Source organism: Struthio camelus, chromosome 2, assembly GCF_040807025.1.
Source record: "Struthio camelus isolate bStrCam1 chromosome 2, bStrCam1.hap1, whole genome shotgun sequence".
In the NCBI taxonomy this organism is placed as follows: Eukaryota; Metazoa; Chordata; class Aves; order Struthioniformes; family Struthionidae; genus Struthio; species Struthio camelus.
Genome location: NC_090943.1, coordinates 94,592,247 through 94,605,429, shown reverse-complemented (window position 1 = coordinate 94,605,429; position 13,183 = coordinate 94,592,247). Strand labels below are relative to the sequence as shown.

Here is a 13,183-nt window from a genome sequence, read left to right as displayed (position 1 = left end):
ACCAGCTGACCAGGTGGTGGATAAAAGCAGCACTGTCTCTGTTGCAGTCTGACTGCTATCCTAGTACTTCATCAACCTGCTGGCTAAGCACACCCAGGCGTTGTGATAAAGCTAAGCAATAGTCCTATTTACACTCCTGGTCCCATGGTTGTTTCCAGTGATGTAGCTGAACTAATGGCAGGAAACTTTTGCTAAGTAATCTGAGGGCATGGGAGCACAGCTCAGATGTCCTCAGATTGTCAGAGTCCCGAAGTAGTTGCTCAGTGAAGCGTGTGATATATCAGTTTTGGTTCAGAAGCCATGTGGCTGTGTTTGCCAAGCACTGTGCTTATGTATATGTTGATACCAAGCTTCTACGTGCTTTTGACGGGCATGTGAGGCTAGTGCACTGGGAAAGTCCTGAGGATTAGTGTATCCATTCAGACTGAGTTGTGCTTGAAAGCTTATCTTTTCCCTTTGCAGAATGTAAGATGATTGAGTCCTTTGTGGTGGCCGCTCAACAGTTAGCTAAATTCCTGGTTGTTTCCAGGGTGCGTTTGAGTTAACTCATGTTCCAGATAGGCAGTATATATTAGGTGATATTCCGAGTTCCTTTTTTCAGTTCTGTCAGTACTGGCGTATCTTCCTAGTTCCTTTGTTGCGTGCATACGGAACTGTTTATCCCTTGGGAGGCAAACCTATAAACAGTTTAAGCAATCCATTATAATTGTACTTCTCTGCCATCCAAATGAGGGCTATCTACTGTAAGACTGAAAAAGTTGTCCTATCAGGAGTGTAAGGATAATAGTGAAATAATGCGTATCCAGCCTTTTAGAGAAACAAGATAAGATGTGTAGATGGTTTAAACTATAGATTTAAGCTTAAATTCTAGATTTCCTCAAAGTCCAGAGGGTAAGTTATTTTTTTCTCTTTAGAAAAACCTTGCAGATGCTATCGTGTTACCTACTGGCAATTCATACCTGGAAGTATAGAGCTCAGTAGACTGCTTAAGAAATTTGTTTCACTTTTTCATTTTTATGCCTTATAACTGTGAAATATGGCCTCTAACTTAATCAGTTCATTATGTTTCAGGACAATAAAAGTATGAATGGGATGAATATTTCCAAAAAGTCATCCAAAATATTTTTCAGCTGTTTGTGAATTGCATGTTTCTGTCCTACCGAAAATGTAAGTTGATCCCATCAGTTTTTTATTTGTGCTACAAAAGCAGAACACATTTAAATGCTGAAATTCAGATTTCTGCTTTGGCTAGTAAAATTCTTTCACCTGAATTGAAGGCCGTCATATGTTTTCTTAACATCATAGAAACTCCTGAATCCCTCTTTTTTCCTACAGATTCTAGCTGTTTCTTGTTTGTGCATTATGTTGGGGTTCAGTCCGTTGTACAGCTGGCATTTCTGTGAGCTGCAGCACAGATATAACGTCTTTCCTTTTTGTTTGTGCTACTCTACAGAGGATACTCCAGAGTCTCCCTCTGGCCCTGGTTCCCCAAAAGTTGCCCTCCTTCCACCTGTGCTGAAGAAAGTTCCTTCTGATAAAGAAAAGGATGGTCAGAGCAGCCCCACGATCAGATCGTTTTCCCAAGAAGGTAAGACTGCTGGTGTAACTGTTGTTCCAGCCCGCTTGTCTTCCACTAGAAATCAGTGTGCTATTGTTCCCTGATTTCTTTGTTTTCACTTGGGAGGGAAAGAAGGTAATTTATTTTGATGGAAAAATATAGCAAGGAAAGGGTAGCTGATCACCCCTTGGGTTGGTGCTCTCCATTTTCTCTTCCTTTGGTCAAACCATGTGAAATAAGATAAATCTCAAGTTATTAATACTGTAACTGTTTAACAGTGAGAATCATAACTGTCTAAACTACTAAGGGACTCTTATGCTATGTGGACTGTGTTTTAGTTCAGTCCAAATCAAGACGCTGATTGGTATTGGCCGCACGTGTTAACGTGCAATGCAGCTCCTTGGATCAGCAAATTTGGAGGGGAGCAGCCATGAGCTTGTTTGCTGCAGTCAGCCTGTTTGCTCTGTTTGTACTCCTCCTTTCCGTGGCGTTGCTGCATGGGGCCGCGCTCACCTCAGACTTGGGCAAAGTGCCTTTCTGTGCCAGGGAACAGCTTGGTACCTTTTACACACAAGCGACAGTAGACTGCCACCTTCTCTATGCTGCTTTTTGTATGTGCTCTGGGTTTCAACTTTTGCTGATGCATTTCCTTGCCCACGATTGTTAGAAGAGCTAAGGCTTCTTCCAAAAGCCTTAAATATAGGGAGAAGTAGTCACAAAAATCTTGCTCAGCGTGGTCTTAGCCGGCAGAAAGGAGAACCTTGGAAATGGTTTAGAAATCTGATGATGAGACCTCCTCCTTCCTTGGACTCCCCTCAAGAAAAGCAGTGAGCCCTATTTCCGTCCCAAGGTGACTGTAATCCCGTATGCACTGCAAAAATCACTTAAGCTGTAAGACAAAGGGGTCCCCTTGCGCACCCTGCTGGCAGTTTTTCAGAGCTGTGAACCTGGGGCAGCTGAGGCAGAGCAGATACGTTGCACTGGGTTGTGGAGACTGAGCAGTTGCACTGCCCACAGAGCCCACCGTAACAGTCTAGATGAGAGGAGGGGCAAAGCCATCCACAAAGCAGGATGGGCCGGGAATGGACTTTGAGAAGTTTGCCCCTTTCTCTGCTACAGCTACCAATTACTTTATGAAACAAGTTATCACACGATCTGGCTGTTGTTGTTATTGCTGGAAACTTTTAGCTTTGGTGGCTGCAGTTTGGTGGCAGAATGTCAGTACCTGTGGGGTATCTGCATATTTTTGGCTCTTGGTTCAGCCATCTGTATGGATGCTGTTGGGCTGCTGTTTTGGCATAAAGGTACCTCGGTGAGAACAACCACGGTCTCGCTGAGTTTATGTAAAGCTAGCAGGACATGGCACACCCAAGGACTTCTCCTGTAGCTGGAAGATGCTGGAGATTTGGACAAACCGTGCTGCCAAAAGCTGCAGCAACCTGCGGCTCATTTCCAGGGTCCCCTAATGGCACCAGCATTAAAGTGGCTCCTCGCAGCTGTGTCATTAGACAGCAAGGCAGAACAGAGCCTGCTTTTTCTCCTGCTTTTAGTCTTACCAGGGCCTCTGCTAAGACAGGTCAACTGGGCCACAGTTTAAGGACCAGGCTTTCCAAACTCTCAGTGCCGTCATGTTGAGAATGGATGCAATCAAAGGCTCTTGCCACAGCAGACTCTTCCGATTGCTGCCTGATAAATACTTAAGCTGCAATTCTCGTTTTTTGGCCAGCTTTTCACCAGACTGTGAGAGAGAACTTCTTGCTACTTAACTAGAGATATATAATAGAGACTTGTTACAACTGCATTATAACATGGGATTAAACTCACTGTTTCTGTGCTACATCGCTTCTCCACCTCCCTGTCATGAGAGGAGGCATACAGGAGAAGCAGGGAATATGGGATCATAACTACCATCCTTTTGTATTACAGCAGTTTCCAGCATACGTGAGGGATTTGAGAAGTTTTTTTACAGTTGGCTATTGTCAAATGAGGAGAGGCACAATTGGTTCATTTTTAAAATGTCTGCAGTTTACAAATCCTTATACAAAACGGAGTCAGACGCTGTGCTTTCCTCACTCCTTGCTCCCTTAGTCCTTGCCTTCATAAAAGACTTGGCCAAATGCATGGTTTGTTAATTGTTGCTGCGTTGCACTGTGAGAATTTCATTCAGGTAAAGCTTGGAATGGCAGAAATTGGGTTTTCAGGCCTTTAAGGAGCTGCTGTCATTCACATTATATTACTTGTGAAAGAGTAAACTCTGCTCTTTTTTTCTTAGTTTCTATCTTTATCAAGTTATCGCTTTCATTTATTACTACTCTACTTGCTCATTCAGTCATTCCTCTTTCCTTGCTTTGTGCTTCCTTTCAGACTAGCATGCTCAATTTATTTCTGCAACTGGTAAATCACTGCAAATCTTCCTAAGCTGTTGGTTAGTAAACCTGATTATATCTACTGCAAAAGAAAGCTGCAAACTAGATGATACTTGATTATAAAATTGCTTTATGTTAATGAGAATAACTGCAGTAGGTGGGACAATCTCAAAAGACACCTCTCTACACAGCATATCTGTAAGATTGGGCTGCACATATCAACATATGCAAATATCTGTACTAAATTTAAGCAAATATCTAATACATTGATTAGTACTTTTTGAACAGTTGATTAAATGGGATAGATAAATAATTTTATTTGTATTATTTACTACTTTCCATATGTGGGCCTACAGAACAGCTTAGGGGTATAAATGAATCCTTTTCCCTGCTAGAACAAACAGGAGATTGTCAAAAAAGAGATTCAGATCATGACTCTGATGTGTCGTCTGGTGGAGTGAAAACCACTTCGGGTCAGTATTCTACCAGTGCAGAAGAGGAAGCTCATGTGCTTGGGCAGAGGAAGGCACAGCCAACTTCTGGTTAGAAGTTTCCTTTTTCATTTTTCATTGCAAGTGCTTGACAGCTGGCACTAACAATCGTTACGACACAGTAATAGCAAAGAAGCCACAAAGCGGTGCTGTTTTGCCTTGGGATTATGCGAGAGGTAAAAATCTCAAGGGGCACCAGTCACCTTTCTGCCCCATGAAAAATAGGTGGCTTGAAAAATTTTACAAATAAAACTGTGTGTGGTGTTTCTTCATGCCAGCACCACCGAACAATACTGAATAGCGCTTGGGGCCCTCTGGCGAAGAGGGCTGTGCAAGTGCGAAGCATTGCTCATTATAAACCATTATGGCTCATTACAATAACAGTGGCGCACTGCCATGCAAGTAGGCTCCCGGTAGACACTCTCTGCTGCTTTATATGCTTATGTACTTTTTCTTTTTAAGATGCGTGCGCTGAAGTACTTCAAAACATTTCGACCTGAATGTTGTTAGTGCCAGTTTCAGTACATCCCTCATACGACCATCTGAGAACTGGATAAATCAGCATATTTTGACATAGTACTTTGCTCTTAAGTTGGCAAAAGCAAAAAAAAAAAAAAAAAAACTTTTACTCATTCAGTATAACTGTATGAACATTTGATTGAAATACGTGTTTTTAAAATATAAAAATCCCTGTTCTCAAAATGGTACATATTTACATGCTCCTCTTTACCTCCTAACTAGTTTGTTTAAACAGTGATTCAAATGTTTTTTTTCTGAAGTGTATTAATGATGTATTTGTACATCCTGTACAATTACATGTACCCACAATTTTCCTATTTATGATAGATCATGTATCATTCTGTAGGTTCTCTGTCATTTGTACTGTTTCCTTAAGGAAGAGGAAAGAAACATCCCATCTGCCCCTTGCTATCCCCAGCCCAAACATGTAAAATGATTTTCTTTCCGTGTTGTAGAATAAAGCTTAGCCCACCCAAATCTGGAATCCCTCCTCACCATCATACTCAGATTTATATATGCATATATAGATATAGATGTGTGAATATATATGCAAATATATATTTAGATATAAGAAAAAAATAAAAGATTATGTCAGATGGTTATATATTAGCTTATATATAACAATCATTAGCTCATTCTCAGGTGTCTCTCTGATGCAGTAAGTTTCAAAAGCTGAGATGCTGCAGTCAGATCTGTGCAAATTCACCCCTGTGAATGGTTTCATGGAGACAGCACACGAGCAAGGGCGAGCTGTCTTGGCATAAACCTGATTTGCAGTATGTCCATTTAAATACCTGATAAGTTTTTCAGCATCCTTTCAGGTAAACTACCCGTCTTGTTATATTAGGTCACAAAATGAAATGGCTGCTGCAGCACCTGTTTTGGTTTTTGTCTGAAGAGTGAATGGATGCACGTACAATGCCTGTGTAATGGCTTGGGGTGTAATCGTCAGAAGCGACTTAACTTTCGGACACCTATTTATTTGAAAAGCAGTGGTATTTGGCAAAGTGATGATGCCTAATATTTTACAGAGTTTAGGTATCTTGATCCTCTCAAATTCCATTAAAAAGCTTTAAAACCTTTCTCAAAACCTTTTTCTCTGCCTTCCCTGCTTGCAAAGCAGTGATAAGTATGCAGCAACTGTGTAATTACTGGCTCATTTCTTCCCGTAGTTTGGCTAGCACAAAGGAGGGAGCTGGTATTTTGGAGTCAAGTGAGCTATCTGGGTAGGCAACGTGCTGCGCGAGCAGATGCGGCTCTCTGTAAGACGTGTGCTGGATGAATCCTTTCCACCTTCATGCCAGTAGAGATCCAGAGCTGCAAACGTCTGTGCCAAATATAAACCGGACAGAGATTTTTTGGCCCATTAGCCTAGCATATTTAACAGCCCGTTGATACTCGTTGCCGCTGCTCTGGTCTCCCTTCAGGCCTTCCCGCCAGCAGGGGGGATATCCCTGCGGAGCTTCGCAGAGCCGCTCTGCCACGGCAGCTCCCTCCGGATTCCTCTCTGCGTTTGCAGCGTTCCTGGCCAACCTGACAGCCTGGCACCGTGTAAAACGGGCTTGAGGCCCGGCCTGGGGCTCCGCTGCTCCCGCCTCGGCTCAGAAGGCGAAGGATGAGAAAGGCCACGGAAAGGCGCCGTTGCTCAGCTCTGCCCTGGGCGCCTCTCCACGGCCAGCGCTGCGGCGGGGACGGCGCGGGGGCGAGCTGCCCTTTGGGAAGGCCGGGGGTAGCGCTTCTGCCCGTGGCGTCCTGCCCGCGCAGTGGGTTTCTCCCTCGGATATCCCCGTCTCCAACGGCTTGGCAGCCCTCTCCCTGCCGGCAGCACGGGAAAACCCGGTGTCAGGGTGGTGAAGCAGCGCTGGGCACGGGCAGCTGGCGGGCAGCGGCGCAGGAAGGACGCGGCAGCCCCCTGCTCCTCGTCCGCCCCCGCTGTGAGCGGGGCCAGGGCTGTGCGTGGCCGTGGTGCAGGCAGCCTCTCGCGGGGAGGCTCGAGGCAAGCGGGAAAGGGAAGGCGGCATTTCGTAGCCGCGCCGGCCGACGTTGCCTTGTTAAAAGCGACGTGCGCCAGCGTAACGGCCGTCAGTGCTGATGCGAGCCAAAGCCAGGCTTGGGGGCTTGAAAGGGAGGAGCGAATAGGTTCTTGCAGCCGTAGAGTTTAATCTTGCGTGGGTGAAAGGGGTGACTTTCAACAAAGCCACTTTTGAGGCCTGCTGTGTGTTTAAAGGTTCGTTTCAGTTGGACGTGTGAGATCTCTAAAGCTATCAGCCCTTGCCTATCTTCACTCCTGTTGAAGGGTATAATAAAACTCTCTTGTTTCCATAGCAATGTCAGACCAGTGGTAAGATCACAAGTGTTAACAAGGTTTTAAAACCTTACTTTCCATTTTATTTCAAAGTTTACGGGTCTTGGCTAAAGCCCTCGCTGAGACGTTAGTGTGCTGGGCAAGCAGAACAGGGGGCCGCTCGCTCTTAAATTTCGGGAAGCGGGTACACCCTCCAGCTTTCTCCGAGGGGAGCTGCGCACTGGGCTGGCTCCCCTCCGCTGGGGCTGGGCAGGGGGCTGCAGCACAGCTAACCTGGGTGCTGAGGCCAAGGTCGGTCGGCAGCTCGGCCCGACTGTCGAGGCCGCGTCCCACCTGGGAGACGAGCCCGCACAGGGTGTAAACTACTGAGCCGAGGGAGGGCCCGGCGGCGTTGCTGAGCGGTGCCGAGCACGTCATCTGCGATTTGTCTCCGCTGGGGAGCACAACGCCAGTTTGCTTTTGCAGTAATGTTTAGCTAACATGTTTTTAGCCAGAGAAGAAAGTCTCCGGGCCTTTGCTGATTGTAATGAGTGTATGTCACAGTGAAGTACTCTTCCATGTTTCAGGGTTGTCCGCTTGCCAGCCACCAGTAGAATGAAGTTTGCTCAAGCTTCCTACTTTTCCCTGTCTCTCTCTCTCTCCCTGTCTCTCTCTCTCTCACCTTTTTGGGAGTTGGATAACTAGTGGACCTGCACTACTCCCACGGGTGCCCATGAATTCGGTGGGAGCAGGAGCAGGCCCCGTGTGCATGAGTGACTTCCCCCATCCTGCTGCCTCTAACATCTTTAGTAAGACCTATTTCTGTATTTTATACAGCTGCGAAAAGAAGCCCCGGGCACCAGCCCCATGAGTTCCAGGAACTGAAGCAGCGGTCCTTAAGTAAAGACGGCCATCAGGGAAGCAAGTCCAGTGACTCTGGAGAAGAAGCAGATAAAGATTTTATTTTTGTGTAGCTATCAGTACAAGTGCTTTGTAGTGCAAGAGCTTTTATAATAATCAGGGTACAGCAGTCAGCAGCCCTTCTTACCAGCTGCTCTTTCACCACAGGTACATCTCCAAGCAGAAAACCTGGTATTCTGATCATGATTCACATGTACAATCAGTCGGCATTGATTCGGTCTTTATTTGTGTTCTGTACAATTCAGACATTCCTTTCCATGCCTTTGCTAAAGCCAGCAGTTCTTTCATGTATTCTACTTGAATTTCTCTGAAGCAGCTACAGAGAGTGGCCTGCGTTAGGGCATTTAGAAAGCAAAGCTAACTAACTGGACACTGTCTTACACTAATACACTGTACAGCAGGTAATGTGTTGTACTGCTGAATGTAAATGTGTCAAATCTGCACGTGACTTACCTATAAATATATTCTTGCGGTATGCAATTGCACATTGTAATTATATTAAAAGAGCACACTAATAAAATAATTTGTATAGATTATATATATTAAATGCTTGGGTATGATTTTTACATTCTCCCATAGGGATCTTCTTTCTTCCTGTTACTGTACTGTACATACAATTCCAACGCTTACATTTGTGTACTGTCAAAAAGCACAACAGAGAAGGATTTGAATGACATATAATCTTGTTATGCTTCCGCATTCATATATTAATGTATATAGTTGATTGGAATGAGGGCAATTGAAATTTTATTAATATTGGTGTTTTCTAGAGGCCTCCTTCAGTTTTGTCTGCATATTAGCTTCCTTTCAATGTGTAATTCTAAGAGAAAAATAGTTTGACATCTGTAAAAACATTTCTGCTTTTGGGGGAGGGAGTGCAAATTTCACAGATATCCACTTACGTTACAGGTTGAAGGGATTTTATTCATACATATATTTGTAACAATAAAAATGATTTTACAACTGAAACACTAGTCTTTGTTTTTAACTATAGTTCTGCTTCTGGTCTGTCAGCATCTGCTCTTCAACTCATACTATTGTGTCACATAGACAAAGCGTGCCGTTAAGACAAAAAAAATAACCTTTTTCTGCTTGTAGTAAAAAGTCTGTTCCTGTTGAAGGGGTCACAGGTACATCATCTTCATAAAATTACTGAAAAAAGATCTCTTTGTTAGTCTCTTCCCCTGTGATCTTCAGCAAAGAAGCCTTAACAAGAGCCAGAAACACTTGTTAATCTAAATTCTCCATTTTGGTTCCCACCAAGGGCTGACTGGTTGAGTAACTCTCTCCCAAGAGCAATTGTCCTGACCTTGTTGTGGCTTCTGGTATGGGTAAAAAATGCTCAGATACCTATTTATCAGATGAATTTTCTCTCCTACTCCCAGTGAACTTACTCGCTATTTCCACTCCTGCTGTTGTAGTCATTCACTAGTGCAAAGTGGGGATAAAAGGCTGCTAAATCAATCAAAGCAGTAGCCTTTTATACCAGAACCTTTTAGGAGCACTTTGCAGAGGTTTAAATCTCAAAAGTAACCAACAGGGCTATGGAAAGCAGATCCTAAAGTTTCTTTCATACATATGTTTTGTAGGTTTTGCATTGTTTTGAAACTCTGCGCTCATCTAAAATCACGGAATCTAAGAGAAGTGTGTTCATTTTTATGTATTCTTTATTTATTGGAGATCAAAAAGGCAAAGGGCAGAGGAAAAGTTGAAATACTTATATTAGAAAAGTAAAATAATCCACTCATAAATAATCCCCTGCAATTTTGATTCAGATTACAACGTGGAGAAGACAAATATATCAGAAGTATAAGCATTCATGAAGGGTTACCTGCTATATTGGTTTTGTGAACTGAAGAAGCTTAACAGCAAGGTTTATGATATTATCTATAAATAATAAAAAAATTGACTTCCAGCTGCTGAGAATTTGTTATTTTTGCTTGATGTCCTTCTCACCAGCCTTTTGAAGTATTGTACTAGGGAGGGGGAGGAATCCGTTCCCACCATGAGACAGCATGGCAATAGCATGTACATATCATGCTAATACCAGTGAACCAGTGACAAGGATTTCTGAAGTGGTATAGAAGTAGTATGTGTTTGCATGGATGTGCTGGAAAAAAAGGTGCAGTGCAGTAATACTTGTCTGCAGTAGTATAAAGATGTCATTAGACAGCAGAGTTTTTCCCTATTGGTTGCGTAAAGCATTTCAAGTCTTCGTTTCAGCCATCACTTGTGTTGTAGAGGGGCTGAATGGTGGAGAAACAACTTGCTAGCAAGCTCTTGGAGACTCTGTGTGTGTGTGTGTGTGTGTGCGTGTGTGTGTACCCCATTTGGGTGTGGAAATGGGGGTTAATTTTTATTTCTTGGCATCCTTCTGCCTGGGAAGCCCAGCACTGTCAGCCTAATTGTAAGGAATTCATGATGCATTCTGAGCGTGCCCAGTATAGCTGCTCTACATTTAAGAAAGTGACTTTTATTTTCCGTATCCTGAGTCTTTAGAGGTAAGTGACAGACTCAAGTAAGTGACAGTGGTTTCCCTGGGAAGACAGGAACTTTTTTCCTTCAGTGACCACAGAGACACCAGCTTCTAATTCTGCGGAGCTGCAAATTCTCAGTCTTGCCAGCAGTGCAGGATTGACTGTTGCCCATCCTTGGCTGTGGGCCAAGGAAATTCAGGGAGGGAAGGGCAAGTGCCACATGTAGGAAGCACTGAGAAGCAAGTATTTCTATGACAGTTTGCTTAAAAAAAAAGCATAGGCATATTGCATGCATACGAGCACCAAATGTGGTAGCGTGCCTGCAGGACAAACCCGCGTGGACCCTGTGATAAATGTGAGAATATCGTGGGCGCTCAGCTGACTTGTCTGCCCTCCACTTACAAATGCAGCTCTCCTGGGGCTGAGTCCCCCATGCTGAAGCCCTGAGCGCAGCAGAGAGCTGCCCCTGTGTTGCAGCCTGCCAGAACACCTTTCCTTCTCTGCAGAAACATTAACCTGAAAAGTTGCTGCTGTTTCTCAGGAATGCTTTAACATCTGCTATACCTTTCACAGCGATGGCTTCCTATTGAGACAGCACGCTCATGGCAAAGAAAGGATGGAAAACCAGTCAAGACGCCTGCCTCTGGACACAGACTGGTGTGGGTGTCTGCCCTGCTCCCCAGCCCCCCTGGGAGGGCGGATGGGGTGCGTAAGTGCATGCCCTGCCTCAGCTAGCTCTAGAAGCTGCGTAACCCTGTTTGCACAGGCTGTTGCAGACTAGGAAGACCTGCTGGATCTCTGCACAGAGCCTTTTCTGAGCCACTTTGGGCTTTCTCCTATGGACCATGGTTTGTCTACAGGGGAATAACCCTCCCATGATCCCTGGAGAATCACTAGCCTCTCAAAATGATACGTGGAAGTGCTGTTGCAGTGGACAGGCTCTGAATTTTCTTATACGGGTATCATCCTTAAAATTTCATCCCTCTGTGTGGATACTTTGCATTAATAAAATACCCTTAACAAGCACTAATCTGTCTGCAAAGAAGTCTTCTCATCCTCTGCATAGGTTGGCGAAGCTGGTGCTGCCTGTGGCAGGGGTCCACTGGAGAGCGGTCGCCATGTCCGAGGCAAGTGAAGGCTGGGGACGGGCAGGCAGTCATGGCTGCTGAGGCACCGAGAGCAGGTGTAGCTCTGCCTTTCCATGGGCTGTGAGCAGTCCTGGCAGACCAGCGACCTCCTCTTCGTTTTCCTTGTCCCCCCCACCCTACTCTCTGGGATCTGCCCTGGGAAGGCATGGGAAGCCGTGCCCCACTCACCGGGGCACGTTTAATAGTTTTGTTGTTCGGCTGAAAGCAGAATTCCTTGGAGGCTCTGTGGACGCTGGGTGGAAAGGTCAGCTAGTAACTTTGAAGAAAAGTAAGTAAGTACTGTTTACCTATTTTCCTGCAGCATTCATAGTGTTTTTGCCTCAGAGGCTCTGTTTTCCACACCATGGTATGCCAGGCGCGGTGTGAACGCTTGAAGAGTTCCTGCCATCCCACCGGCAGCGGGAGGAGCGGGTGGAGCAGGAGGCCCGGTGGGGACATGGCGTACACAAGGGCACATCACCAGCCCACACCTGCCCTGCAGGTCGCCTCGTCCCTCAGCCGGCACCGCCGCCACACAGCTGTGGTGTCCAACTGATAAGCCAAAAAGGGCTCAGAGACTCCAGCTAGAATTATGTCAGGCAAGGTCGGTCGGTCCCCAGGTAGCAGCTAGTCTCAGGCGAGGCAGTGGCTGTGTATATATTGCATGCGCTGTCTTGGGTCGCAGGCAGGGCCATCGGCAGTGAGGAATGGCAGCAGGGGCATGACTTGTGACATGACACCTCGGGGACTTGGGGTCTCTCGGCACCCACAAGTACGGGGGCAGTACGACCAAACGGGAGCTAACGGCCCAGCGTGGCCCCGTGGCATTTGGCAATTCATAGGGAAATCCAAGGGGTAGGAGCTGAGTGCTCTTGGAGACAGAAGGAAGGGAGTATGAAGGAGGGGCTTCCCGAATTAATGAGGATGTGACAAAGAAGCACGGGGTGAAAAATTTGTATTTACTGGCAGACAGGAATCAAGAGCGGAGATGCATAAGGAATGAGATATGAGAATCTCCTCAATGGCACGGTACGGAGAGGAAAGGCAGCAGGTGCGTAGAAATGCTGGCCCTCAAGGGGATCTTAGCATCAGCAGCTCTGGTCAGATCTGCACCTACTTGATCCAGTCTTGGAAAAAGGCCCATGAAGCCTGCCGTGAGAGCTGCCTTGGCCTTTTCCACGCATAAATCTGTTTTTCATGCGTTGCTGTTGAAGAATTTCATCAGTGACATATACAGCAGGAGCACCTTCCCATCTGAAACGCGCTGAAAAAGGACTGTGGATGTCTGCCAGATTCAAGCATGAACTCAAACAGCTCCACACCATATCTTTGTGATCTATTTCCCACTCCCTACTAAAGTGGTTTAAAGTCTGGATGATAGATTTTAAGTGTTTTAAAGTATTCCCTGATGTGCAGTAGCAACAGCAAATATCTGTTTTT

General features: G+C 45.4%; 1 protein-coding gene across 12 annotated transcripts in view; it reads left to right on the top strand.

The window, feature by feature from the left end:
* Window positions 1-8,686, top strand: part of CARMIL1 (capping protein regulator and myosin 1 linker 1) — a 201,385-nt gene extending 192,699 nt beyond the window's left edge. For 6 of the 12 annotated variants that reach the window (XM_068931652.1, XM_068931651.1, XM_068931647.1 and 3 more), the window contains 3 exons: window positions 1,454-1,588; window positions 4,320-4,466; window positions 8,056-8,686. In XM_068931652.1, the coding sequence (XP_068787753.1) occupies window positions 1,454-1,588; window positions 4,320-4,466; window positions 8,056-8,192 (419 nt within the window). In that variant the 3' untranslated portion in view covers window positions 8,193-8,686. The remainder of the gene's footprint in view (window positions 1-1,453; window positions 1,589-4,319; window positions 4,467-8,055) is intronic. The other 6 variants (XM_068931654.1, XM_068931653.1, XM_068931650.1 and 3 more) reach the window with 1 other exon arrangement.
* The last annotated feature ends 4,497 nt before the right edge of the window (window positions 8,687-13,183 follow it).